At 70.2% G+C, this 26,395-nt stretch overlaps 2 protein-coding genes across 2 annotated transcripts; one reads left to right on the top strand and one right to left on the bottom strand.

The window, feature by feature from the left end:
* Positions 1–891: 891 nt before the first annotated feature.
* Positions 892–9,893, bottom strand: Lrtm2 (leucine rich repeats and transmembrane domains 2). The gene is made up of 4 exons (XM_042670132.1): positions 9,838–9,893; positions 5,277–5,413; positions 3,758–4,342; positions 892–1,414 (listed from the first exon to the last, which is right to left on the bottom strand). Exons 1-4 carry the CDS (start codon positions 9,891–9,893, stop codon positions 984–986), a joined length of 1,209 nt encoding a protein of 402 aa, XP_042526066.1. The 3' UTR covers positions 892–983.
* Positions 9,894–10,791: 898 nt separating this feature from the next.
* Positions 10,792–25,262, top strand: Cacna2d4 (calcium voltage-gated channel auxiliary subunit alpha2delta 4). Its single transcript, XM_042670131.1, has 12 exons — positions 10,792–10,835; positions 12,404–12,519; positions 12,809–12,870; positions 13,729–13,791; positions 17,665–17,735; positions 17,971–18,046; positions 18,535–18,587; positions 19,658–19,710; positions 20,870–20,987; positions 23,181–23,293; positions 23,949–24,031; positions 25,161–25,262. Exons 1-12 carry the CDS (start codon positions 10,792–10,794, stop codon positions 25,260–25,262), a joined length of 954 nt encoding a protein of 317 aa, XP_042526065.1.
* The last annotated feature ends 1,133 nt before the right edge of the window (positions 25,263–26,395 follow it).

Genomic DNA, 26,395 nt, shown 5'->3' with positions numbered 1-26,395 from the left:
GGCCGCCATCGATGCCCAAACCTCTCCCGGTTCCTTGAGAGAAACGTCACCTCTGGGGAAGCCGCGTGCCCTGGCCTAAGAGGCCCATGTCCCGCCTGGGCCGCAGAATGACCTTCTAGAAGGTTCCCCCAGCACCACGCTCCCCAGGTCCCTGACTGCCCGCCGCAGCCGGGTCTGGCGGCTTCCTGTGCCCCGAGGAGACCCTACACCTCCGACCTCCCCTCCCTGAGCTCGGGGGACGGTGGGGCACAGCCCGGGAGCAGGGCTGGGCAGAGGAACCCCGGTGCACCTCCGGGGGGCCCCGCTTTCCAATCCCAGAACACCACCCGGCCCTGGCCTCGAGGATGCAGACAGACAATGCCGGAGGCGGCGGGGGGCCGCAGGGGGGGTCGGGGTGTGTCCCCAGGCCCCTGTGGTCAGCACCGGCTCCATCCACCTGTGCAGAATCTCCAGCCCTCCAGGACCAGTGGGAGCGGTTCCCATGGAGACGGCCCACTTTCCAGCCGGGCTGGAGGAGCGGCCGGGCCCTCCCCTGCTGACGTCAGGGGAGCCGGGCTGTGACAGCAGGTGTGCGGTGACAGTCCGCCCACCGTGTGGGGCGGGAAGCTGGCGGCTGTGCCGTCAGGAGAGACCCCGAATCACACCGCTGTGCACACAGCCGCGGGATCCGCGTGCACGCGCACACACGCAGGGCAGCGTGCTTCTGCCGCGAAATTTCTCAGAACTCAACCCGGGCTCCCGGGTCCCCCGGCCCTGGAGATGCGGGGGGAAGGGGGGCTGGGGGGCCTGAGGGCACGGGGAGGGAGGAGCCCCAGGCGCCCCAAGGACTCGGCTCCGCGTCCTCCCTGGGAGGGGGACGTGGTGGTCCGAGGAAGCTGCCGGGCTGGGGGGGAGGCGTGGAGGCGGAGGCCGCGCAGCCCGGTCTGGAGCGATCCCCGGGGGTGGCCGCCGTGGCCGTGGCCACCGTGGCCGTGGCCTGCCCCTCAGGCCACGGAGGAGATCTGCTTCTGGTCCTCGTGCTCTGCCTCGGGGTCCCCCATCAGCGGCTGCCGCTTCTTGAGCTCCCGGTGGTACTTGGCCATGAGTGAGGCATAGATGCAGCCGTAGGAGGCCGCCACCACCATCATGACGCACACCACGCCGCACACCACGCCGGCGATGACCACCGTGCCGATGGCGCGCCGCACGCTCGCCGGCCGGTACCGCTGCTTCTGGGGACAGGCGGTGCTGGGCGCGGGCTCGGGCTCGGCCCCGGGCCGGGGCCGGGGCGGCTCGGGGCTGGCCTTGGTGCAGGGGGCGCCGGGCTCCTCCTCCAGCTGCACGCAGTAGTTGAACATCTCCATGGGCACCGCACGCATGTCCTTCCCCCGCAGCTCCTTGGGCAGGGTGCAGGCCAGCTGGTCCAGACGCCCCCCTGCACACGGGGGGACAGAGGAGGAGGAGCTGAGCAGCCGTCCACCCTCGTCCACCCCCCACCCCCGGCCCAGAGGACAGACAAGGCCCCCACACCTCGCTCTCGGGGGCCGGCAAAGTCCCGGAGCCGCCCGGCATTCTCCGGAGCTGCTCCGAGCCGTCCCCACCCCCACCCCGCCGTGAACTACACCGACCCAGGGGTGCGGACCCAGGAAAGAGGGGGACCCTGAGATGCCAGGAGACCACAGAACGGCGTCCGGGGCCGGGGGAGGGTTTGCTGTTGGCCAGCACCCGTCCGGGCGTCGGACCGGGCGCTCGTGGAGATGGGTGTCCCCGAAGCCCCCAGACAGGGTGCATGGATTTCACAGCGCCACGCAGCCAGGAGTCTTCTACCTCGGGCTCCTGAGCACCGAGCTGTGCTCTGGGGGGCTGCACCTCCTCTCGCTCTGTGGCCGCTCTCCTACCCAGGGGGCTGCCACCCGGGGCTAGTGCCACGCCCCCCCAGCCTGATGGGGGTCCCCCCCCCCCCCGGGCAGGCTCAGCCCAGCGCTGTCCCAGGGCCCGCCCGGAGCGGCCCCCTACCCGGGCCTCGTCCCTGCAGCTCTGGGCGGCGGCAGCACAGCCAGGGCCAGGCCAGGAAAGGGCCAGGACCAGACAGGGTGTGCCGGCCGTCCCGGGAGCCCAGGCCCCAGGATCTACCCCGTCCAGGGTAGAACATCCCTCTCCACCAGCACCCGGAGAGAGCAGCACAGATCCGACGCCCGCACGGGCGCTGGCGAACACGAGCCCTCCCCCGGGCCCGGGCGCCGTTCCGTGGTCTCCGGGCATCTCATGGTTGGTGGTCTGTTTATTTTTGTAATGAGCTTGTGCACTGGAATCTCTTGGACGTGACTGTGTCCGTGGCCGGGTGGCAGACGCGTGCCTGCCTCCCCGATCGCTTCGTCCTGCGTTCCCCGAGCAGCTGCTCTGTGCGCTGCGTCCCCGTGCGCGTGCCCGGCTGTGTGTGATCCTCAGGCAGCCGCTTTGCCCGGAACTCTGCCGTGAGACCCATGTGTCCGGCGCCACGCGCTCCCAGAGAGGTTCACCCAATTCCTCCACGTCACACAGGGCGGAGGGTGGTGGGCAAAACCCAGGCCTGGCACTTCCAACCACAGAGCTTACTTACTTAGTCTCCCTTCCCTTCATCATGTCTTCTGCTCATTGCAGAACTACTCTGTCCAGGTTAAAAGAGGGGAAATAAGGTAAAAGTAAAAGCATTTCCGCCGCACGCTGTGGCTGACAGCCGTCATCCCAGCTACTCAGGAGGCTGAGATCTGAGGATTGTGGTTCAAAGCCAGCCCAGGGCAGGAAAGTCTGTGAGACTCTGATCTCCAAGGAACCACCAGAAAACCAGAAGTGGTGCTGTGGCTTGAGTGGGAGAGCGCCTGCCTTGAGCTGAAGAGCTGAGGGACAGCGCCCAGGCCCTGAGTTCAAGCCCCCACAAATGACAACGAAAAGCCAGAAACAGAGCCATGGTGCAAGTGATAGAACACCAGCCATGAGCAAAAACAGCTCAGGGACAGAGTCCAGGCCCTGAGTTCAAGCCCAGAACTAGCACAGGAAATGCATAAATAGAACCATGTAGTCTCTTGGTTGACAGTTTGACTAACGGAACTTTTGCCAGCCTCAGCCCGTGAATGCTGGGGCCTGGGGCTTCGATCGCCTCACTCGGCTGCTGCTCAGAGAGAGACTTCCCCGTGGGTCCGCTCCGCCCGTCACGCTGGGCCTGAGGGGGTGCAGCGCCAGGGCAGGCCCCCGTCCTGAATTAGTGTGTGCATGCGTGCGTGCATGCGTGTGCCCGTACTGAGTCTTTTTTTGGGGGGGGTCTGGTCGTGGGGCCTGAACTCTGGGCCTGGGCACTGTCCCTCAGCTCTTCAGCTCAAGGCTAGCGCTCTACCACTTGAGCCACAGCACCACTTCCGGCTTTTTTCTTTTTGCTTATGTGGTGCTGAGGAATTGAACCCAGGGCCTCATGCATGCAAGGCAAGCGCTCTACCACTGAGCCACCTTCCCAGCCCCTGTACTGAGTCTTGAACTCAGGCTCTGGGCGCCTCTGTTCACTTCCTTTGCTCCAAGTTAGAGCCACGCCTCCATTCCCCCTCTCTGGTGGCTCATGGGAGATGAGAGATTTTCCTGCCAGGGCTGGCTTCAAACCGCGATCCTCAGATCTCAGCCTCCTGAGTGGCTGGGATGGTGGGCGGGGGCCGCGGCGCCCGGCTGTGCCTCCCGATCTTTAAGCTTCCCTCTCTGAACGCGGGAACGCCAAGGCCAGATGGAGTTGGGGCGGGCCCCCCCGCCCCCCTACCTCGGTAGGAGAACCACTCCATCCAGTGCTTGAAGGCGCGCAGGCTGCAGTCGCACTCCCAGGGGTTGCCGCCCAGCTGCAGCAGCTGCAGGCCGGCCAGCGGCTCGAAGGTGAGCCGGTCCAGGCGCTGCAGGCGGTTGGAGCGCAGGGAGAGCGAGCGCAGGGCGGCCAGCCCGTCGAACAGCCCGGGCGGCAGCTGGGCCAGGCCGTTGAGCGACAGGTCCAGGTGGCGCAGGCGGGGCGCGCCGCGCAGCAGCCCGCTGTCCAGGGTCCTGATGCTGTTGTTGCGCAGCTGCAGCTCCGTCAGGTTCCCCAGGTCCCGGAAGACCGTGCCGGGCAGCTGGTCCAGGAAGTTGTTGGACAGGTCCAGGCGCTGCAGGCCGGACAGGTTGGCGAAGGCCCAGCCGGGCAGGACGCTGAGCTTGTTGTTGAGCAGCAGGAGGCTGCGGGCGGCAGCCGGCACGTCGGGGGGCACGGCGGTGAGCCCCAGCCCGCTGCAGTCCACGTCGGGGCCCTCGCAGATGCACAGGAAGGGGCAGGCAGGGGCCGCCTCGGCCGCACACAGGGCCAGCCAGCAGGTGAGCCCTGCGGGGGGCGGGCGGGTGAGGGCACTGGGAGCCCGGCTCCCACTGCTGTCCCCCCCCATAGCCGGCCAGGCCTGAGCCCCAGGACCAGCCTCACTGGCCCAGCCCCGGCGGCCCGGGGCTGCGGGGAGTGGACGCCTCAGGCCCTGTCCCCGGCTGACACCAGGCCCCAGGCTCGTGCTCAGTGAGGTGACACCTGAGCCTCTTTCTTCTGGACCAATCCGTCTCCCACTCTCCTCCAAGCCCCGGTGCTCTCCCCGCCGGTCCTGCCGGAACTGGGAGCTCTTCCCACCCGACTCCCCGCCAGGGCCAGTGGGGGGGGGAGGAGGGGGGCTCCAGGCTGGGACACCGACACTGGAAGAGGCCTCCGCCCGGCCTGGTGAATAATTCACACAGCTCCTGCTCAGGGCGGCTGGCTTGCAGGCTGACTGCCCCCTCCTCCCCCGCGAGGCCGCGCGCTGACCCCGAGAACCGCTCCTACCTCTCCCCAGCCTGGCACAGGCCCGGCCTCGGATGAGAATGATCAGCCCCGCCTGGCACAGGCCCGGCCCTCTGATGAGAATGATCAGCCCCGCGCCTCCCCTCGCACGCACCCTTCTTGTGTATCGGGTGCAGAGGCCCAGGTGGGCCCAGCCCTGAAGCCCCCCCGCCACGGACACACACACACACACACACACACACACACACACACGGGCGCTGTGAGGTGCGGAGACCAAGGCAGGACACAGGCCGGACCACCGGGCGGATGGGACGGGTGGCCCAAGGCCCGGGCATGGTGCGGCCCGCCGGCCCGGGGCCTCGGCCGACCCCTCGCCTGCCCGGCGGGCGCGCTGGCCGCAGCAGTGTGGGCACCAGCCCGCTGCCCAGCACAAGGCCCGGACACCCCGGGGAGGGGGGATGCCCGCCAAGCCCACCCGGCCCCGGGCCCCACTCACAGCACGCCGGGGGCCTCCGCAGCCCAGGCCGGGCCCCCCGCTCGGGGACGCGGCCCAGCGTCAGCATGGTGGACGTGGCCGCGCTTAGCGGCTCTGGGAGGAGAGGAGCCCGGTGTGCACACCGCCCGCCGTCAGTCCTGGGGAGGGAGGGGGGGACACGCATGGGGTTAGGAAGAGGCCGGGGTGTCTCCTTACACCCCCCTCCTGTTCCTCTAAGCCCCGAGTCCCTGGCGGCAGGGGGAGGAGAGGAGCCAGCCCCCCACGGGAGGAGAGCAGCTCGGGGTCCCCAGGCCAGGCTCTGGGGGCCCCCTCCCCTGCACCCCCGCCCCCCAGCCGCCGCGTACCATGGCCCGTGGGGGGTAGAGGCTGATGGGTGGGGAGCCCCCCACCCCGCTTCCACTGATGCTGGGGTCACGACTCCAGACCCGTCCTCCAGTGCTCGCCGTCTGTGAGAAGACTCAGCTCGGGGCTCCTGGCAGAAGGGGACAGAGCCAGGAGCAGGGTGAGGCGCGGCGGTCCCAGGTCCCAGGCCCTGTGCACGCAGGGGCCCACCCGACACAGCACTGGCTCCCGCCCTGGGCCTGCCTGCCCCACCCCGGCGGACCCCCTCGGCCTGCCCCCCGCCTTTCCCCCCCAGCCTGCCCTCCCTGCCCTGCCTCCCCGGCCTGCTCCCACCCCGGCCTGCCCCCCCCCGCCCCGTTCCTCCACCCCCCCCTCCCTGCCCAGGCCACAAGGCAAGTCAGGACTGAGTGGCAGCTCCTGCGTGGACGGCGCGTCCCCAGAGCCCATCAGCCAGCTGGAGCTGGGCTCGGAGTGGGTGTGACCCACGGCTGCCCTTGGGGGGGGGGAATCTGTGCACTGCACGGAGAGGAGTGTGCTTGCACACACTCGCATCTGCACACATGTGTGTGTGCACTCACCTGTGTGTGCTCAACCTGTGAGCATGTGCACGCACACATGTGTGCGCACGTGTGTGGACGCCTGCACACGCGTGTGCGTGTGCCTGGCAGCTTCTCGGACACGGCTCACAGGAGAACCTGGCACCAGCCTCCCTGCTGCCCACACGCGGGAAGGACGAGGGGACCTGGGTTTGAACCAGGCCCCGCACCTCCCGAGAGGCTGACGCCCACTTTGTCTTGCTTTCTGCTGGGAAGAGGGTCTCGGAACTTTCTCTGAGGATCCTCGGCCTCCCGCCCCAGCTCCCCTCGGCTCTGTGGGGCGTGCCTGTAATCCCACCACCCCAGAGACACGGGCTGGAGAAACTCCGTCTTGGGGTCGGTTCGGGCAGAAAGCACAAGACCCGCCGTGAAATGCAGCCTCGAGAGGCGCGCGTGGGTGATATGTGTCTGCGGCAGCCCCGTTTGCTGCTGCTGTTTGGTTGTTGGTTGTTGGTTTTCTTTTTGGACAGTTGTAGGTTTGAATTCTGGGCCTCACGATTGCTAGGTCGGCACTCTGCCACTGGACCAAGGCTCTGGCCGTGTGTGTGTGTGTGTGTGTGTGTGTGTGTGTGTGTGTGTGTGTGTGCAAGCACTGGTTATGATTCTGAGGCCCTGGGCACACGGCTGGACCTCGGTCCTCCTATTTCAGCCTTCCTGATTGCAGGGGGTTCAGGGCGTGCACCACCACACCGGGCATCTTTTCCCAGGCATGGACTCCCTGTGGGCTTTCCCGCCCAGAGCCTTGACTCTCTCCGTCCCAGGTCCCACGGAGCTCAGCCTGACAGGTGCCCACACCCCTGCCCACTACAGGCTGAGCTGGGGGTCTTGCAAACTTCTCTGTCCCAGGCTGGCCTCCAAGAGAGATCCTCTCCTCTTGGGCCTCCTGGGTAGCTGACGGCCATGTGGGCCCCTACCTCCCCCTGGTGGGAGGGGGGGTGAGTGAGAGGCCTTCCTGGTTGAGGGGCTGGCTCCGGGCTGGGGGCTCTGGGGAGGAAGGCCGGGGGGGGGGGGGGGGTGGGAAGAGGCCACAGCCTGGGGAGGGAGGGGAGGAGAAGGTCCAGCCTGGGGAGGGAGGGGGGAGGAGGCCACAGCCTGGGGACGCCCGCCCGGAGGGGGCTGCTTCCCTCCTTCCTGTCCCTGGGCCCCGAGGGGTCCCCAAGGGAGGGCTTGGGCTCGGGGCCTCCAGCCGCGGCAGTGCCCCTGGCTGCCGCCACCTGTCAGGCCAGAGGCCTTCTAGGAATCGGTTCAGAGCAATGCCCAGGCAGCGGGACTAAAACCAGCTCCAGATCTGTGCTGGCAGCAGAGCCCCCTCCCTCCCCCTCCCTCCCCTCCTCCCTCCCCTGCCCTTCCCTCCCGTTCCCTTAGAACACCTGCTCTGCTCCTGCCAGCTTCCTGCACCTACCCCTCCCTGGCAGATCCCTGTCCCAGGCTGACCCCCCATCACAGCTAGAAGGCCTGAGTTTCCCCTGAAGCCCTGAACCCCCGGAGCCGGGCCAGCTCACCTCGGCAAAGACACAGGGCGGGGGCAGGATGCAGGGCCCGGGCAGGATGGGTGCGGGGAGGCCGGGTCTCCGGCCCTGCCAGCCCCTCCCCTGCCCTCCCCCATGCAGGACGGGGAAGGACCGGTCACCTTGGCCCCCAGACGCCGCTCCCGGCCCACTGCAGCCGGCCTCCTTGCCGCCGCCCCCAGCCCCCCCAGCCCGGCTTTCCTGATCTCCCTCTCCTGGCAGATCTGGAGCCTTCCGTCGCGGAGGGGGGGCTGGGGGGGGGTCGGGCTTCCCCACCAGCTGAGCCCCAGAGCCACGTGTGGGCTTATCTAACTTATCTAAACTGCCGCACACACAGCTGCCCCCCAGCCCTGCCCGCCCCCCACGCCCGCACCCCCGCGCCCCTGCTCCTGCACCCCACACCCATCCCCAACGCCCCTGCCCCCCCGCGGACCTGCCCCCCAGCCCTGCCCGCCTCCCCCCACACCCTCACGGCCTGCGCCCCTGATCCAGCCCCCACCCCTGCCCCCCACGCTCCCGTACCCCCACATCCCTGCCCCCCCCTGCACCCCATGCTCCTGTTCCCCCACCCCTGCCCCTGTGCCCCTGAACACCATGCACTTCACCCCCATGCCCCCCACACCAGCCAGACACAGGGCAGAAGAAGCCAGGTTCTCAGCTCCAGCCAGGGGTTTGCAGCCAGGGGCCGTGGCCTGGGCACCGAAGCCGGTGCCCCAGCCTGCCCCCCCAGCCCTGCTCCCCCAGCCTGTCCCCCCAGTCCTGCCCCCCCAGTCCTGCCCCCCCAGTCCTGCCACCCCAGCCTGCTCCCCCAGCCTGCCCCCCCAGTCCTGCCCCCCCAGCCCTGCCCCCCCAGCCCTGCCGCCCCAGCCCTGCCGCCCCAGCCTGCTCCCCCAGCCTGCTCCCCCAGTCCTGCCACCCCAGCCTGTCCCCCCAGTCCTGCCACCCCAGCCTGTCCCCCCAGTCCTGCCACCCCAGCCGGTGCCCCAGCCTGCCCCCCCAGCCCTGCCGCCCCAGCCCTGCCGCCCCAGCCTGCCCCCCCAGCCCTGCCGCCCCAGCCTGCCCCCCAGTCCTGCCCCCAGCCTGCCCCCCCAGCCCTTCCGCCCCAGCCTGCCCCCCCCAGCCCTGCCGCCCCAGCCTGCCCCCCCAGCCCTGCTCCCGCAGCCTGCCCCCCCAGCCTGCTCACAGCTGGCCGCCCCAGCCCTGCCCCCCCAGCCCTGCCCCCCCCAGCCTGTCCCCCCAGCCTGCCCCCCCAGCCTGCCCACAGCTGGCCGCCCCACTGGGCCTTTGGGTGAGCGGGAAGCGGGTTGGGGGCCACACCCCCACGGGGACAGTCCCCACCCCAGCAGGCGTTCAAGGACAGCCCCAGCCCAGGGCGACCGTGGAGGGGGCAGCCGGGTGCTCCCAGCGCACCCACCCCACTCCCAAGCCTGGCCCCGGCCCAGGGCGCCAGACCCCCCCTTCCTCCAGCACCCAAGTTCTGGGGCAGCCGCGCCAGCCGGGCGCACGCAGTGCCCTGCTCAGCTCCGTCTCCTGGAGCGGCCGGTTTCTATGCCACCCGGGGCTCCAGCCCCCCTCCCCTCCCCCGCCCCCAGCCCCAGGGGTCCGTGTTCTACCTTTGGGGTGCCCAGGCGTCCGGCCCCGTCCCCACTCCACAGCTTCCCCCCCCCCCCCCGCACGGGGTCGCCGTGTGGGGCTGGAGCGCCGCCAGGGTCCCCGCCCCCCACCCCCTCCCGCCCCCCCACCCCTCCCGGCCCCCCCACCCCCTCCCCGGCCCCCCACCCCTCCCCATCCCCACTCACCTCAGCCCAGCCGTGGACGGATCTGGAGCTGGAAATGCAGACGCCGCCGCCAGGCAGCCAGCACACCGCGCGGCCCCGATCCGCCCCGGTGGGGGGGGGGGTCACTGTTGGGGGGCCAGGGGCCGGGCCGGGCCGGGGACCGCGGCTGGCAGTGAGCTGAGAGGCAGAGGAGGAGGAGGAGGGATGGAGGACACCGGAGAGGAGGCGCGTGTGCACCGGGGAGGGGGGGGGGAGCAGGAGGGAGGGCGGGGGGAGGGCTGCGGGGAGTGACAGCCTGGGAGCAGCCCGGAGGCCGCAGCGCCCGGCCCCGGCTCACATTTCAGTGGAAAGATGCGGGAGCCGTGGCTCCCGCGCCGGCGCTGGCACCGCCATGTTGCGCCCTGGGGCTCCCCGGCTCCCCTCCCGGCTGCTGCTTTTCTCCCTGTATCTACTGAGAGGCCCAGGGCCGGAAGGCAGAGCCCCAGAGCACCCGCGGAGCCAGGCTGGGGCTTGCCCACACACGGGGTGCAGGAAGAGGGACTTGGAGGTGCCTAGGGGTGCGGGGGTGGCAGAGAACTCCCCAGAAAGGAGCCCCAAAGCCAGAGGTCATGGGGGGACCATCGAGGGGTGCCTGTTCCTGAGAAGGGTTTGGGGGGGAGCAGAGAGCGGAGCGGAGGCTGGGCTACCGGGAGTGGAAGGCGGCGTCTCTGGACCGTCCACGGGCTCTGAGCCCCGGATCCCCTCCAACCCAGCCTGGCTCCCCGCGCTCCACTCCACAGAAGCTGAGACAGAGTCAGCAAGACAGGACAGCGAGGGGACAGCTCCCCCCCCCCCCCCCCGCCCCCGGAGCGGGCCCCAGCCCAGCGTGGATGCGTCGGCCTCTCCAATGCTCTCCCTGCCCAGATGCCCCGTCCCGTCCTCCCCTCCCCGCCTCCCCGTCCTGTCCTCCCCTCCGCCCTCCCCATCCGGTCCTCTCCTCCTGTCCTCCCCTCCCGGCCTCCCCATCCTGGCCTCCCCTCCGCCCTCCCCGTCCCGTCCTCCCCTCCCGCCCTCCCCTCCCGGCCTCCCCTCTGCCCTCCCCGTCCCGTCCTCCCCTCCGCCCTCCCCGTCCCGTCCTCCCCTCCCGCCCTCCCCTCTGCCCTCCCCGTCCCGTCCTCCCCTCCTGGCCTCCCCTCCGCCCTCCCCTCCCAGCCTCACCCCAGCGTGGCCCCGGCTAGCCCACGCTGGGCCTCACCGTCCTGGGACGGTGGCCACGCTGGGGCCTGGCGCGGGGCCGTGGCCTCTGCCCCCGATGGTGTGGAGCAGTGTGGCGGAGGGACCTCCAGACCGGTCAGGGTGAGCATGTGTGTGTGCACACGTGCGTGAGCTCGCGGGCCTGCCGCCGGTCCGTGTCCGTGGACACCGACACAGCTGTCTTCCTCGGGCGTCCTTAGCTGACAGCCCGGATGCGGGAAGGACATTCATCCTGACCGGCCGCCGCCGCCTGTTGTCTGGAGCCTTTCTCGCCGGAGGCTACTGTGGTGGGGCGGCGGGGGGAGGGCAGCCGGGGCAGGAGGAAGGGGTAGAGGGGGCGGGGTGGGAGGAAGGGGTCAGAAGGTCCAGGCCACACTGGGCAGGCCGGGCACCGGACAGCCTCTCCCCAGGGTCCTCATTTCAGGCAGACGCTCCAGGAAGGCCTCTGGCCGGAGCCCCAGGGGGCCATGGGCTTCGAGGGGCCGAGCCCCCCCGCCCCATCCCCATCCCAGGGCTCCTGGGTAATCTCATCAGGTCCTGGACTCCCCGCCCGCTGGAAGGGACTGGAAAATAACCAACGCAAAGCCAACCGGAGGCATGGCTCGAGCGGCAGAGCTCCTGCCTAGAAATGCAAGGCCAAATTCGGTCCCCTAGGACCAGCAAAAAATAATAAGTAAAACTCTGAAGGCGTGGCTGGGAACGTGGCCTTGGAGAGGAAACAAAGAAAGCACAATTGATAAGCTGAATTATAGGAGTCTTTATTGTGGTGGCCGGGGCATGCGCCTCCCAAATCTTGCTGCCCGGGCCAGCTCGGAGCTGGTCTTCTCAAGATAAAAGCCACAGGCCTTCAAGGTGACGGTGTCCCCCGTCTTGTGTGGCTGTACAGAAGCGAGAACCGGCGTGGTGAGCAGGTCTAGGCCACCCCCCCCCCCCCCCACCGGCGGACGGAGCATCTTGGGGGTTTTCACAGCACCGGCTTGAACAAAACAACTTATGGCTTTTTACAGCCCTCTCAGCAGACGATAGCTCTGGGCGGGGCCTCTCTCTTTGGGTGAACGGCTTTATTTCTGTCAGGCCTTCCACTTAAGGACAGAACCTGCTTTGGCCTAGCACTCACGAAGCCCGGGGTTCAATTCCTCAGCACCACAGGAAAAGCTGGACGTGTGCTGTGGCTCGAGTGGTAGACCGCTCGCCTTGAGCCACAGAAGCTCAGGGTCAGCGCCCAGGCCCTGAGTTCAAGCACCAGGACTGGCATGAAAGAAAAAGAAAGGAAAAGGAGGGGTGGACTGGCTCTGTGTGTGTGGGGGGGGATACTGGACAACCAAGCTACGTGGGCTCCCGTGTCCGAGGGGGAGACAGAGGCCAGGTGTGGAAGAGGCCTGGGCCGCGCCTGGCGTGGGGGTGGAGGGAGGAGGCGGGAGGAGCCCGGGCCAGGGCCGGGCTCTGTCCTCCTAGCTGCCCGTCTGGGCTGCGGTCAGCGTAAAGCGAGGGTGCGCGTGGGGTACGGACTGCTCACGTAGGCGGCTCCCGGCCCTCCCCACCGGCCCACCTGTGTTTCCGGCATTAGCCGGCAGACGCCACGTGGCCGGCGGCGTGGGAAGCTCCTCCTCGGCCCCGCGGCCTCCCCGCTCTGTTCCTGGGCTGCGTCTTCCTGGGGTTCTCTGTCCCAGATTCCGCTGCGTGCGTGAACGCGCTGCCGGGGTTCTCCCGGAGAATGTGGGGATCAAAGGGATGGACATCAAGGTGACCCCACCCCCGGGCCTTGGGGCAGAGCGGGTGCCACGGGGTATCACACCTGCCACAGCTGAGCTGAGACTCTGGGCTCCGGCCTCCGACTCCGCCCGGCTCCCCCACAGCCATGGAGAGCTGGGGTTCCCATTGGAGGCCAGGGTTGTGGACCCTGCCCGCCCTGCGGGCGTCCAAGGGCCGTGGGCAGCCGCGTGCTCGGCGCTCAGGCCCCCCCACCTGCCCGCCTCCCCTCCTCCCTGTAACCTAGCTCTGTTTCCTCCCCCCCACTCGCCCCCGCCACCCGCCACCGTCCCCAAAACACACGCCGCCCCCCCGCCTGCCCGCAGCCGTGGGCGTCCAGATGCGGGTGGACCTCCTCCGGAGCCTGTTCGGGAAGGCCACGCAACAGGTAAGGGCTGACGCGGGCCGCGGCAGGGGCTGGGGGGCCCGCGTCTGCTCCCAGCCCCCACCCGTGCTCCCCCACGCAGACGCTGGGCCAGAGCCGCCAACGCCCCAAGATGCCCGGCCTCCCGCACCCCCAGACCACAGCCCAACACTGGGCCGCGGCGCCCCAAGCCCGGCCCCAGGCACCTGTTCTCAGCCGAGCCACGGAGATACACGCGTGCACACACCCCGGGTGGCACTCCCCGCACACGCACACCAGCGGGACCCTGGACATGTAACAGGCAGACGCACACCCCACACACACCCCCGCCGTGTTCACAGGCCGCACGCACGCAGCACGCACGGTTCACCCCACGCACACACTGCGTGTACGCGAGCCCGCACGGCCGCCGGCACGCACCCCGGGCACACAGGCGTGCGTGCGGGCAGATGCCGACCGACCATCCCTACTTCTCCCCCGCAGTGCGGCGCTATGGACCCACCCTGCCCGGAGAGCTGTGAGGTGCTTCCCGCACAGGGGGGGCGGGGGGGGGGGACCGGGCCTCATCCGTGCTTCCCGCGCGGGGGGGGGGGGGAGGAGGGGGACCGGCCTCGTCTGTGCTTCCCACGCGGGGGGTGGGGGGGACCGGGCCTCGTCTGTGCTTCCCACGCAGGGGGGGGGGGGGACCGGGCCTTGTCTGTGCTTCCCATGTGGGGGGGGGGGAACCGGCCTTGTCTGTGCTTCCCGCGTGGGGGGAGGGGGACCGGCCCGGTCCATGCTTCCTGTGGGGGGGGAGGGGGAGGGGGACCGGCCTCGTCCCCGGGCCCCACCCCTCGGAGGCCGGGCCGCCTGGCCCTGGCTCAGCACCCCTCTCCCCCCCAGGGTCTGGACTGCTACATCATCGACAACAACGCCTTCATCCTGGTGTCCGCCAGGCCTCAGGAGGTGAGCCGCGGGGCGGGGCGTGGCGCCCACAGCCCCACAGAGCCCAGCGGGCGTGGCGTGTCCGCGGGGCAGGGCGGCAGGGGCGCCCTCTGCGCCTGAGTGCTCGCAAGTCGGTGTGGAGCACACTTGGCTCGCGTGTGTGTGTGGGCGTGTGTGCACCTGGGTGTGCAGGCCTGTGCCAGTCCTGGGACTTGAACCCAGGGCCTGAGCTTTACACTCAAAAGCTCGGGCCCCGTCACAAGCGCCACTTCCGGTTTTCTGGGGGTTCATTGGAGATGAGAGTCTCACGGACTTTCGTGGCCGGGCTGGCTTTGAACCGCGATCCTCAGCTCTCAGCGTCCTGAGTGGCTGGGACAGCAGGCGTGAGCACCGGCGCCCGCGGGCCCGCTGCCCGCGACCCCCGCGCTGCGACCCCCGCGCTGCGACCCCGCTGCCCGCGACCCCGCTGCCCGCGACCCCCGCTGCCCGCGACCCCGCTGCCCGCGACCCCCGCTGCCCGCGACCCCGCGCTGCGACCCCGCGCTGCGACCCCGCTGCCCGCGACCCCGCTGCCCGCGACCCCGCTGCCCGCGGCCCCGCTGCCCGCGGCCCCCGCTGCCCGCGACCCCCGCTGCCCGCGACCCCGCTGCCCGCGACCCCGCTGCCCGCGACCCCGCGCTGCGACCCCCGCTGCCCGCGACCCCGCTGCCCGCGACCCCGCTGCCCGCGACCCCGCGCTGCGACCCCCGCTGGCTGAGGCCCCGCTGCCCGCGACCCCGCTGCCCGCGACTCCGCGCTGCGACCTCGCTGCCCGCGACCCCCGCTGGCCGAGGCCCCGCTGCCTGTGGCCTCTCCCCCGCACAGCCGCCGAGGTGGCTGGGAACAGCAAGTTTCCCAGCCGCTGCCCGCGGCCCCACTGGCCGAGGCCCCGCTGCCTGTGACCCCCGCTGCCTGTGACCCCGCTGCCTGTGACCCCCGCTGCCTGCGACCCCCGCTGCCTGTGACCCCTCTGCCCGAGGCCCCGCTGCCCGCGACCCCCGCTGCCCGCGGCCCCACTGCCCGCGACCCCCGCTGCCCGCGGCCCCGCTGGCCGAGGCCTCTCTCCCCCATGGCCTCCGAGGTGGCGGGAACAGAGAGTTCCCCAGCCGCTGACTCCCAGACGTTTGCCTGCCTAGATTCCAGCCGCGTTCTCCTCGCCTCCTGAGGACGTTTGCAAATCATCCCGCACCCTTCCTGACATAAACAGGGCATAGTGAAATAACCTTCTAGGAGCTTCTGCAGAGCCCGGGGCTCCCAACTCAGACACTGTCCGCTTTGACTCCGGAGGGGGAGGGGGGGACCGTGGAGGCTCGGCAAGGTTTGGAGATCAACCCCGAGGCCACGGCTACAGAACAGCCCAGGCTCCGCGGAGTGCACAGCGCAGCGATGTACAGGAACATTCTAGAACAGATCCGGTGGAGAGGCAGGCCGAGCGGGAGAAGGGTCTGACAGCATCTGAGTGTCCGCAGGCAGGCTGCTGTCCGGAGGATGCCCTGGACGCGGTCAGCCTTGCCAGCGGGAAGCCATGTCCAGGCTGGCGGGGGCCACGGGACCCACCAGGCCAGTGGACAGCCCGGCCCCGGTGCCGTCCCCTTCCGTCTGTCCATCTCTCCATCTGTCCGTCTGTCTGTTCTCGCTTGACACTAAGATGGTCCGTTCACACCGACTCTGGGGCAGGGCAGCCACAGAGCTCCTGGCTCAGAGCCGCTGGACAGGGCACCCCAAAACCGGCGGCCTGAAGCCCCAGGTTGACAACCGCCCCGTTTCTGAGGACCAGGAGCTCTGGGTGGACAGGGACGTCCCCAGCGAACCACCAAAAGAAACATAAAAAGCCAGACGTGGCTCAGCGTGGTGGCGCGCTGGCCTCGAGTGGGGAGCGCTCAGGGGCAGCGCCTGCCCGGCCCTGAGTTCAAGACCCACGGAAGGAGGGAGGGAGGGAGGGGGGAGGGAGGGAGAGAGGAGGGGGGAGAAGCAGCCCTGAGGGCCGGAAGTGTGCTTGTGACCACCCCCTGCCTCTCCAGTTTCACAAGCACTACACTAAGTTTATCCGCTGTTCAAGGGAAAGAAGCTTCTAGAAGCTTCTGCCAGAGCCCTAAGCTTTGATCTTTGGCTCTGAGTCTGCCCTGGTGGCCACCCAGGAGGTGAGACCTCACCAGCCACCAGACCCGGGACTGGCAGGGAAAGGCCAGGCCCGCCACCCCTCACCCCTGCCGGGCCAGGCCCGCCACTCCTCACCCCTGCCGGGCCAGGGCCCGCCACCCCTCACCCCTGCCCGGCCAGGGCCCGCCACCCCTCACCCCTGCCGGGCCAGGGCCCGCCACCCCTCACCCCTGCCGGGCCAGGGCCCGCCACCCTCACCCCTGCCCGGCCAGGGCCCGCCACCCCTCACCCCTGCCGGGCCAGGGCCCGCCACCCCTCACCCCTGCCGGGCCAGGGCCTGCCACCCCTCACCCCTGCCCAGCCAGGGCCCGCCACCCTCACCCCTGCCCGGGCAGGGCCTGCCACCCCTCACCCCTGCCGGGCCAGGGCCCGCCACCCTCACCCCTGCCGGGCCAGGGCCCGCCACCCTCACCCCTCACCCCTCACCCCTCACCCCTGCCGGGCCAGGGCCTGCCACCCCTCACCCCTGCCGGGCCAGGGCCCGCCACCCTCACCCCTGCCGGGCCAGGGCCCGCCACCCTCACCCCTCACCCCTCACCCCTGCCGGGCCAGGGCCCCTCCGCTTCACCTCGCTCACTCACACAGACCCCGTCCCATTCTCCAAGGGGAAACCGGCAGGGATGCCACGTGGCGTGGCCGTGTTCTCTCCGGGATCTGGGGGCACAGGCCAATGAACTGGGGCCCTGGGGGGGGGGCCCACAGTGGGAGCCTGATTAGCTGTGAGTTCTTGGCTGCCGGGGTGCGTCTGCCCTTCCCGGGGTATGTCTGCCCTTCCCGGGGTGCGTCTGCCCTTCCCGGGGTGCATCTGCCCTTCCCGGGGTATGTCTGCCCTTCCCGGGGTGCGTCTGCCCTTCCCGGGGTGCGTCTGCCCTCTGGGGTGCGTCTGCCCTCTGGGGTGCGTCTGCATCTGGGGTGCGTCTGTCCTCTGGGGTACGTCTGCATCTGGGGTGCGTCTGCCCTCTCGGGTGCGTCTGCCCTCTGGGGTGCGTCTGCATCTGGGGTGCGTCTGCCCTTCCCGGGGTGCGTCTGCCCTCTGGGGTGTGTCTGCATCTGGGGTGCGTCTGTCCTCTGGGGTGCGTCTGCCCTTCCCGGGGTGCGTCTGCCCTCTGGGGTGCGTCTGCGTCGGGTGCATCTGCGTCTGGGGTGCTGCCTGGCGGGGCCTGGCCTCCTCAGCGTCCTCAGCTCCCAGATCCTGTGCCCCCCTCTCCCCCCCATTTATGGGCGGGCCTTGCCCTGTGCCGGGTGCGGTGGGGTGCGGCGACCCTGCCTGCGGGGCTCTCAAAATTCACTGCCAGGCACCGACTCCCCCACCCTGGCTGGACACGGTGACAGCACAGCCAGGGGAAGCCCGCGGGGCAGCGAGCCTTCCAGACAAAGGGGAGGCTGGCCGACAGCGCCGCCCCTCCCTTTAAGCAAACTCCCAGACGCCCCTTCTGGTGACTGCTCACACGTAACTGGCCAGCCAGTGCACCTTGGGTGCAAGGTCTTCTGGGAAACGTAGTCTTTCCATCCCACCCGGCAGCACTGGGCTGGCACTGGGCCCGACTGGCACAGGGGCTGGGGGCAGGGGCGAGGAGGGGGAGAGGGGACAGACGCAGGAAGCAGCTTCCGTGACCCCATGCCCCCTCTCCCCCCTCCCTGCCCCTCCCTGTCTGCACCCACACCCTCTCCCTGTCCCTCCCCCCCCCTTCACAGACAGGACGATTTCTGGGGCAGGTGGACGGTGCCCTCATGGCCCAGCTGCTGGACATGGGTGTGTTCAGCCAGTAAGCAGCCCCTCCTGAACCTAGGCAGTCCAGATAGAGCCCCCAAAGCGGCCCTTCAGGCCTGCGGGGGGGGGTGGTAAGCAGGGGTGCGGCACCCCAAGCCCCCTCCAGTCCTGAGCCAGCCAGGGCCCCCAACACACGCGTGCACTGAGCTGCCGGCCCCGACACGCAAGCACTGGGTCCTGAGCAGAGGCCGGGCGTGGCCCCAGCCTCCCCGACCACCTCTGACCCCCAGGGTGACCATGTACGACTACCAGGCCATGTGCAAGGCCCCGGCCCAGCGGCCCAGTGCCGCCCATCCCCTGGCCAGCGTGAGTGTCACCCTGCCCCCCCCACCATACTGCCCACCCAGGCCTGGGGCCCGTCCCGCCCCCCCCCCGCCCCCCCCCACCCCGCCATGCTGCCCGCCCGGGCCTGGGGCCAGTCCCGCCCCCCATGCTGCCCGCCCGGGCCTGGGGCCAGTCCTGCCCCCCCCCATGCTGCCCGCCTGGGCCTGGGGCCAGTCCCGTCCCCCCCATGCTGCCCGCCTGGGCCTGGGCCCCCCACCCCACCATGCTGCCCACCCGGGCCTGGGCCCCCCCCTCCGCCATGCTGCCTGGGCCCCCACCCTCCGCCATGCTGCCCGCCCGGGCCTGGGGCCGGTCCTGCCCCCCCATCAGGCTGTCACGGGGAGGGTGGGCTTGGAGGAGCGCATCCTGACCCCCCGGGGCCGTCTGTAGGGGCCAGCCCACGCTGGGGATGTGCAGCGTGGAGGGCGGCCCTGCTCCGCGGCCTGCCTGACGCGCTCTGCCCTTCACAGCCGCTCTCCGCCTGCCTCGCCGTGGCTCGCTGGCTGATGCATGAGCTGCTGCTGTGAGTGCGGCCTGCGGCCTCCCGCGTCCCCCCTGCGCCCCTCCCGCGTCCTCCCGCGTCCCCCCTGCGCCCCTCCCGCGTCCTCCTGCGTCCCCCCTGCGCCCCTCCCGCGTCCTCCCGCGTCCCCCCTGCGGCCCTCCCGCGTCCCCCCTGCGGCCCTCCCGCGTCCCCCCTGCGGCTCTCCCGCGTCCCCCCTGCGGCCCTCCCATGTCCTTCCTGTGGCCCCCTCCCCATCTGGCCTCCACACACACCTGTAGGGAGGAGGGGGAGGAGGGGTGGGGGAGGAGAGGGAGGAAGGGGAGGAGGGGCAGGGAGGTGGGGGAGGAGGAGTAGGGAGGAGGGGGAGGAGGGGGAGGAGGGGCAGGGAGGAGGGGAGGAGGGGTAGGGAGGAGGGGGAGGAGGGGGAGGAGGGGCAGGGAGGAGGGGAGGAGGGGGAGGAGGGGCAGGGAGGAGGGGAGGAGGGGGAGGAGGGGCAGGGAGGAGGGGAGGAGGGGGAGGAGGGGCAGGGAGGAGGGGAGGAGGGGGGCGGAGGAGGGGGAGGAGTGGGAGGAGGGGAGGAGGGGAGGAGGGGCGGGGAGGAGGGGGAGGAGGGGGAGGAGTGGGAGGAGGGGAGGAGGGTCGGGGAGGAGGGGGAAGAGGGGCAGGGAGGAGGGGCAGGGAGGAGGGGGAGGAGGGGAGGAGGGGCAGGGAGGAGGGGAGGAGGGGCGGGGAGGAGGGGCGGGGAGGAGGGGGAGAAGGGGGAGGAGTGGGAGGAGGGGGAGGAGGGGCAGGGAGGAGGAGGGGGAGGAGGGGGAGGAGGGGAGGAGGGGCGGGGAGGATGGAGGAGGGGCGGGGAGGAGGGGAGGAGGGGCAGGGAGGAGGAGAGGGAGGAGGGGCGGGGAGGAGGGGGAGGAGGGGAGGAGGGGCGGGGAGGAGGGGGAGGAGGGGAGGAGGGGCGGGGAGGAGGGGGAGGAGTGGGAGGAGGGGAGGAGGGAGGAGGGGCGGGGAGGAGGGAGGAGGGGCGGGGGCCGGGAGGAGGCCCGGCGGGGAGTGTCAGCTGTCCGTGCGTCTGTCCGTGCGTCCGTCCGCAGGTCCCTGCTGGAGTGGAGCTCCTGGGGCTCCTGGCTGGACAGAGGGGCAGAGGGTGAGTCGGGGTCTCTGGTCAGGGCGTGGTCAGCGCGGGGGGGGGGGGGGGTCATCGCTCACCATCTCACACCGCCCCCCCCATCGCCCCCCGCCCGACCCCCACCTGTCACCTGGGGACCTCACGGGACCCCATCCGTCCCATGACATCACCGCGGTCACGGGACTCCATCATCCTGCGACATCACCGCCCCTCAACGTCATTGTCCTGTGATGTTATCGCCACCTGTGACCTCGTCATGCGACATCACCACCCACGTCACCTCGCCCTGTGATGTCATCCCTGCCCTGTGACGTCATCCTGTGACATCACCACCCGCAACACCCTCACCCTGTGACGTCATCCTGTGACATCACCACCCTCACCCTGTGACGTCATCACTGCCCTGTGGCGTCATCGTCACCCTGTGACATCACCCCCCCACATCACCCTCGCCGCCTCCCTGACACCGCGGCCCCCCGTGTGGCCCGGTCCCATCCCGCGCCTCACTCACCCTGGGCCCGGCGGGTCCCTGGGCAGCCAAAGCCGTCTTCCATCACTGTGAGTGGCTCTGGCCGGGGCGGGGCGGGGGGCGGGGCCTGGGGCTGTCTGGGGGCGGGGCCTGGGGCCACCGGGGGGCGGGGCCTGGGCGGGGCTGTCGGGGGCGGGGCCTGGGGCTGCCTGGGGCGGGGCCTGGGGCTGCCTGGGGCGGGGGGCTGCCGGGGGCGGGGCCTGGGGCTGCCTGGGGCGGGGGGCTGTCCAGGGGCGGGGCCTGGGGCTGCCTGGGGCGGGGGGCTGTCCAGGGGCGGGGCCTGGGGCTGCCTGGGGCGGGGGCTGTCCGGGGGCGGGGCCTGGGGCTGTCTGGGGGCGGGGCCTGGGGCTGCCTGGGGCGGGGGGCTGGGGCTGCCTGGGGCGGGGGGCTGCCGGGGGCGGGGCCTGGGGCTGCCTGGGGCGGGGGGCTGGGGCTGCCTGGGGCGGGGGGCTGTCCGGGGGCGGGGCCAGGGCGGGTCTGGGGTTGTCTGGGGCCGGCCCTCTGCGCCCCGTGCCCGGCCGGGGCCCCACGCGCCCCCGCGGGGCTCTGGTCTCCGAGGGGCGGTGCCCTGGCGGGCCGAGGCCCTGGCGGCCAGGGGTCCCCCGGCCCCGGACGCCACCACAACGGCCCCCTCCGGCCCCGCCACAGCGCACAAGCACAAGAAGCAGGACGTGCTGCACCCCTGCGACACCGAGTACCCGGTGTTCGTGCACCAGGCGGCCGCGCGCCAGGCCAGCGGGGCCATCCCGTGCGGGGCCTGCTGGAAGTAAGTCCGCCCCGGCCCCGCCCAGCCACGCCCACGCCCTGCCCGCCCCGGCCACACCCCCACCCAGCCACGCCCACGCCCAGCCACGCCCTGCCCCCCTGGCCACACCCCCTGTGCTCCAGCCAAGCCCCCAGCTTGCTCTGGCCGCGCCCCCACCTGTGTCCCGTCACGCCCCCAGCTTGCTCCGGCCGCGCCCCCAGCTTGCTCCGGCCGCGCCCCCAGCTTGCTCCGGCCGCGCCCCCAGCTTGCTCCGGCCGCGCCCCCAGCTTGCTCCGGCCGCGCCCCAGCTTGCTCCGGCCGCGCCCCCAGCTTGCTCCGGCCGCGCCCCCAGCTTGCTCCGGCCGCGTCCCCAGCTTGCTCCGGCCGCGCCCCCACCTGTGTCCTGTCACGCCCCCAGCTTGCTCCGGCCGCGCCCCCAGCTTGCTCCGGCCGCGCCCCGCAGAGCTCGGGCAGGGCGGGCTCCTTGGGGGCCCAGCCCGGGCCGCGCTGCTCCCGCAGGCCCACCGCGTCTCCACCCGAGTTCAGGAGCCGCGTCCCCCCGACGCCCTCGGACTGGCCCGGGCACGTCCGTGTGTCCGCGCCGCGTCTGTGTCCATGTGCCACGTGTGTCCGTGCACCACGTGCTGCGTGTGTCCATGAATTGTCCGTGCTGCCTGTGTCCGTGTGTCTGTGCCGCGTGTGTCCGTGCTGTGTCTGTGCTGGCTGTGTCCGTGCTGTATCCGTGCTGTGTCCGTGCTGTGTCCGTGCTGCCTGTGTCCGTGCTGTGTCCCTGCTGTGTCCGTGCTGCCTGTGTCCGTGCTGTGTCCGTGCTGCCTGTGTCCGTGCTGTGTCCGTGCTGTGTCCGTGCTGCCTGTGTCCATGCTGTGTCCGTGCTGTGTCCATGCTGTGTCCGTGCTGTGTCCGTGCTGCCTGTGTCCATGCTGTGTCCGTGCTGTGTCCGTGCTGTGTCCGTGTGTCCGTGCTGTGTCCGTGCTGTGTCCGTGCTGCCTGTGTCCGTGCTGTGTCCGTGCTGTGTCCGTGCTGTGTGTGTCCGTGCTGTGTCCGTGCTGTGTGTGTCCGTGCTGTATCTGTGTTGCCTGTGTCAGTGCTGTGTCCGTGCTGTGTCCGTGCTGTGTCCGTGCTGTGTCCGTGCTGTGTCTGTGTTGCCTGTGTCTGTGCTGTGTCCGTGCTGTGTCCGTGCTGTGTCCGTGCTGTGTGTGTCCGTGCTGTGTCTGTGTTGCCTGTGTCCGTGCTGTGTCCGTGCTGTGTCCGTGCTGTGTCCGTGCTGTGTCTGTGTTGCCTGTGTCTGTGCTGTGTCCGTGCTGTGTCCCTGCTGTGTCCCTGCTGTGTCCGTGCTGTGTCCGTGCTGTGTGTGTCCGTGCTGTGTCCGTGCTGCGTGTGTCCGTGCTGTGTCCGTGCTGCCTGTGTCCGTGCTGTGTCCGTGCTGTGTGTGTCCGTGCTGTGTCCGTGCTGTGTGTGTCCATGCTGTGTCCGTGCTGTGTCCGTGCTGTGTGTGTCCGTGCTGTGTCCGTGCTGTGTCCGTGCTGCGTCCGTGCTGTGTGTGTCCGTGCTGTGTCCGTGCTGCATGTCCGTGCTGCATGTCCGTGCTGCATGTCCGTGTGCTGCGTGTGTCCGTGCTGCATGTCCATGCGCTGCGTGTCCATGCACTGCCTGTGTCCGTGTGCTGCGTGTGTCCGTGTGCTGTGTGTCCGTGCGCTCCGTGTCCGTGCTGCCTGTCTGTGCTGCCTGTGTCTGTGCTGCGTGTGTCCGTGCTGCCTGTGTCTGTGCTGCGTGTCTGTGCTGCCTGTGTCCGTGCTGCCTGTGTCCATGCACTGCCTGTGTCCATGCACTGCCTGTGTCCGTGCTGCCTGTGTCCGTGCTGCCTGTGTCTGTGCTGCGTGTGTCCGTGCTGCCTGTGTCCATGCACTGCCTGTGTCTGTGCTGCCTGTGTCCATGCACTGCCTGTGTCCGTGCTGCCTGTGTGAACGTGCGGATGCCAGTCTGGGGTTCTCAGCCTCCTGGTGCAAATGCAGCCAAGTGTGGGCACCGGGCGCCACCTTGTGGTCAGCCTGGGAGCTGCGCCCTCCCTGTGCCCTCCCCCGTGTGTGGGGGCGCGCGGAGCCCAGCTGGGGTCCCCCAGCCCCCCCCCAGCCCCCGGCCCCTGTCCCACCCCAGATCTTCCCCTGAGCCCCACCCCCACCCCCTCTGCTGCAGGGCGTTTGCGATGCAACAGATCCCCCGCAGCAACCTCCTCCTGCTGGCCACTGACCCGGACTGCAGCTGCAGTGACTTCCCACCCATCCTGCGGGAGGCCGCGGAGGTCAGATATATCCTGTCCTGTGGGGGGGGTCACGGAGGTCAGATATATCCTGTGTCCTGTGGGGGGGGGTCACAGAGGTCAGCTCTGTCCTGTGTCCTGTGGGGGAGTCACGGAGGTCAGATATACCTGTGTCCTATGGGGGGGTCACAGAGGTCAGCTCTGTCCTGTGTCCTGTGGGGGGTCACAGAGGTCAGCTCTGTCCTGTGTCCTGTGGGGGAGTCACGGAGGTCAGATATATCCTGTGTCCTGTGGGGAGGTCATGGAGGTCAGATATATCCTGTGTGCTATGGGGGGGTCACAGAGGTCAGCTCTGTCCTGTGTCCTGTGGGGGGTCACAGAGGTCAGCTCTGTCCTGTGTCCTGTGGGGGGCCATGGAGGTCAGCTCTGTCCTGTGTCCTGTGGGGGACCTCAGAGGTCAGCTCTGTCCTGTGGGGGGTCACAGAGGTCAGCTCTGTCCTGTGTCCTGTGGGGGGGCCCAGAGGTCAGCTCCACCCCCACATGGGATGAGGGGAGGGCCCTGAAGCCCATCTCACCCCCAGAGCGCTGGGGAGCTCACCCCAGCCACTTGCTGTGGGGGCCTGAGGCCGCTGGGCAGGGCAGGGACCACCTTGGGTCCCCAGGGCGCCTGATCCTTGCTGTTGGCCTTGACCACGGGTCCGCACACAACGCCTCGGTCAAGTGTGAGCGCATGCGCTCCCAGAAGCCCCGGCGGCGCCCGGACGCCTGCCACGCCTTTCATCCCGAGGTGAGGGGGGCCGGCCATGGGGCAAAGGGGGAGGGAGGCTCCTTCCCACAGTGTCCCTGGGGGGCTCTTCCCACAGACAGTGCGTCCTGGGGGGCTCCTTCCCACAGACAGTGTCCTGGAGAGCTCCTTCCCACAGACTGTGTAGGGGGGGGGTCCTTCCCACAGACAGTGTCCTGGAGAGCTCCTTCCCACAGACAGTGCGTCCTGGGGGGCTCCTTCCCACAGACAGTGCGTCCTGGGGGGCTCCTTCCCACAGACAGTGCGTCCTGGGGGGGGGCTCCTTCCCACAGACAGTGCGTCCTGGGGGGCTCCTTCCCACAGACAGTGCGTCCTGGAGAGCTCCTTCCCACAGACAGTGCGTCCTGGGGGGATCCTTCCCACAGACAGTGCATCCTGTAGAGCTCCTTCCCACAGACAGTGCGTCCTGGAGAGCTCCTTCCCACAGACAGTGCGTCCTGGGGGGCTCCTTCCCACAGACAGTGCGTCCTGGGGGGCTCCTTCCCACTGACAGTGCGTCCTGGAGGGCTCCTTCCCACAGACAGTGCGTCCTTGAGGGGGCTCCTTCCCACAGTGCGTCCTGGGGGGCTCCTTCCCACAGAGTGTCCTGGGGGGGCTCCTTCCCACAGACAGTGTGTCCGGGGGGGGTCCTTCCCACAGACACTGCATCCTTGAGGGGCTCCTTCCCACAGACACTGCGTCCTTGAGGGGGCTCCTTCCCACAGTGCATCCTGGGGGGCTCCTTCCCACAGTGCGTCCTGGGGGGCTCCTTCCCACAGTGTGTCCTGGGGGGCTCCTTCCCACAGACAGTGTGTCCGGGGGGGGGTCCTTCCCACAGACAGTGCGTCCTGGGGGGCTCCTTCCCACAGACAGTGCGTCCTGGGGGGCTCCTTCCCACAGACAGTGGGTCCTGGGGGCTCCTTCCCACAGACAGTGCGTCCTGGGGGCTCCTTCCCACAGACAGTGGGTCCTGGGGGCTCCTTCCCACAGACAGTGCGTCCTGGGGGGCTCCTTCCCACAGACAGTGGGTCCTGGGGGCTCCTTCCCACAGACAGTGCGTCCGTGGGGTCACAGTGGGGGTCCCCTGCTGGCGGGTCGGGGCAGGGCCCCACGCGCTCTCCTTGGGTCTCAGGAGAACGCGCAGGACTGCGGAGGCGCCTCGCACACCTGGCCTTCGCTCCCGCTGCTCCTGCTCACCACGTGGGGCTGGCTGCCGGCGCCCTGGCTGCTCTGACCCCACCATGCTGACCGCGCCGGGCCGGGGCGTCCGTGCGGAGACCCCGCACACCAGCAGCGCCCGCCGGCCGCCTGCAGCCGCACCCAGACACCCCAGAACCTGCCTCAGCGCCCCGGAGGCCAGCAGCCCCCCCCAGCCCCCCCCCACTGGGGCGACGTGCTCACCGTCTCCAGATGACGAGGGAACACAGCCCAGGCCCGACCCGCCAGCAGGATGGGGCGGGGGGGGGGGGGGGTGAGGTAGGGAAAAAGCAGGGAGGAGGATGGGGAGGACGGGCGGAAGCAGGCCGTGTCTGTGGCCCGCGCCCTGCCTCCACGTGGGAAGCCCTGAAGCTCCGTGTGCACTCAACACGTGGGTCCAGGAAGGCCCTGACCTGCATCCCTGTAATCCTGAGGACCCCGCTCCCGGAGGGACAGGGAGCACTGTGCTCAGAACGGACATCACCGGTGCTGAAGACTGACGGCCAGACCTCCATTTCCCTAAGGCAGGGAGGCCGGTGTGTCCCCTCAACCCACAGGGGCCAAGCCCGGGAGCCCCAGAACCCCAGCCTCTCCCGGCAGCTGAGGACCTCACGCAGGCCCTCAGCCCCCCATGGCTGGACTTTTGGGGTTTGTGGGGGATGAGGCTTGACCTCAGGGTCCGACACTGTCCCTGAACTATCTACATTTGAGCCACGGCGATTGGACATAAAAAGATCTCACGGGCTTCCCTGCCCGGGCTGGCTTTGAACCGCAATCCTCCCACCTCCGCCTCCTGAGTAGCCAGGGTGACAGGCGTGAGCGCCGCGCCCAGCACAGGCGGCTGCTTGTAAATCGTTAATGACGCAGAGCGACCCCCTCTCCTTCCCCCGGGGGACTGCTCGGGCTCAAGGTGCCGTGGTGACCGGGCAGTAAAGCGCACGGCACTCGGCTCAGCTTCCGTTTGACTTTTTATTAGAGAAACCGCGAATACAGCAAGTAAGAACCCCCGTGGTGAGTGGAACCCCCATCCGGTGCCTTCCTGGAATCCCGACCTTCCACGACACCCCAAAATGTGCTCTGTGGCTTCAGCGAGCTGTGGTGGGGAGGGCAGGGGAATACTGAGAAAGGCCACCATGGAATGGAGAAGCAGGCGCCGCGGGGCCTGGCCGC

Source organism: Dipodomys spectabilis, unplaced genomic scaffold, assembly GCF_019054845.1.
Source record: "Dipodomys spectabilis isolate Male_0828 unplaced genomic scaffold, ASM1905484v1 ptg000521l, whole genome shotgun sequence".
Taxonomy (NCBI): Eukaryota; Metazoa; Chordata; class Mammalia; order Rodentia; family Heteromyidae; genus Dipodomys; species Dipodomys spectabilis.
This window is presented reverse-complemented; position numbering and strand designations above follow the sequence as displayed.

Excerpts from the sequence above, each read along its gene's own strand:
- Lrtm2 (XM_042670132.1), bottom strand. The coding sequence starts at position 9,893 with ATGGCGGTGCCAGCGCCGGCGCGGGAGCCACGGCTCCCGCATCTTTCC. Across the intron at positions 5,414-9,837 it reads CCGCATCTTTCCACTGAAAT|GACTGACGGCGGGCGGTGTG; the intron begins GTGAGCCGGGGC and ends CTCCCTCCCCAG. Across the intron at positions 1,415-3,757 it reads GGAGTGGTTCTCCTACCGAG|GGGGGCGTCTGGACCAGCTG; the intron begins GTAGGGGGGCGG and ends CCCCGTGTGCAG.
- Cacna2d4 (XM_042670131.1), top strand. The coding sequence starts at position 10,792 with ATGGTGTGGAGCAGTGTGGCGGAGGGACCTCCAGACCGGTCAGG. Across the intron at positions 12,871-13,728 it reads TCGGGAAGGCCACGCAACAG|GGTCTGGACTGCTACATCAT; the intron begins GTAAGGGCTGAC and ends TCTCCCCCCCAG. Across the intron at positions 18,047-18,534 it reads CCGCCCATCCCCTGGCCAGC|CCGCTCTCCGCCTGCCTCGC; the intron begins GTGAGTGTCACC and ends TGCCCTTCACAG.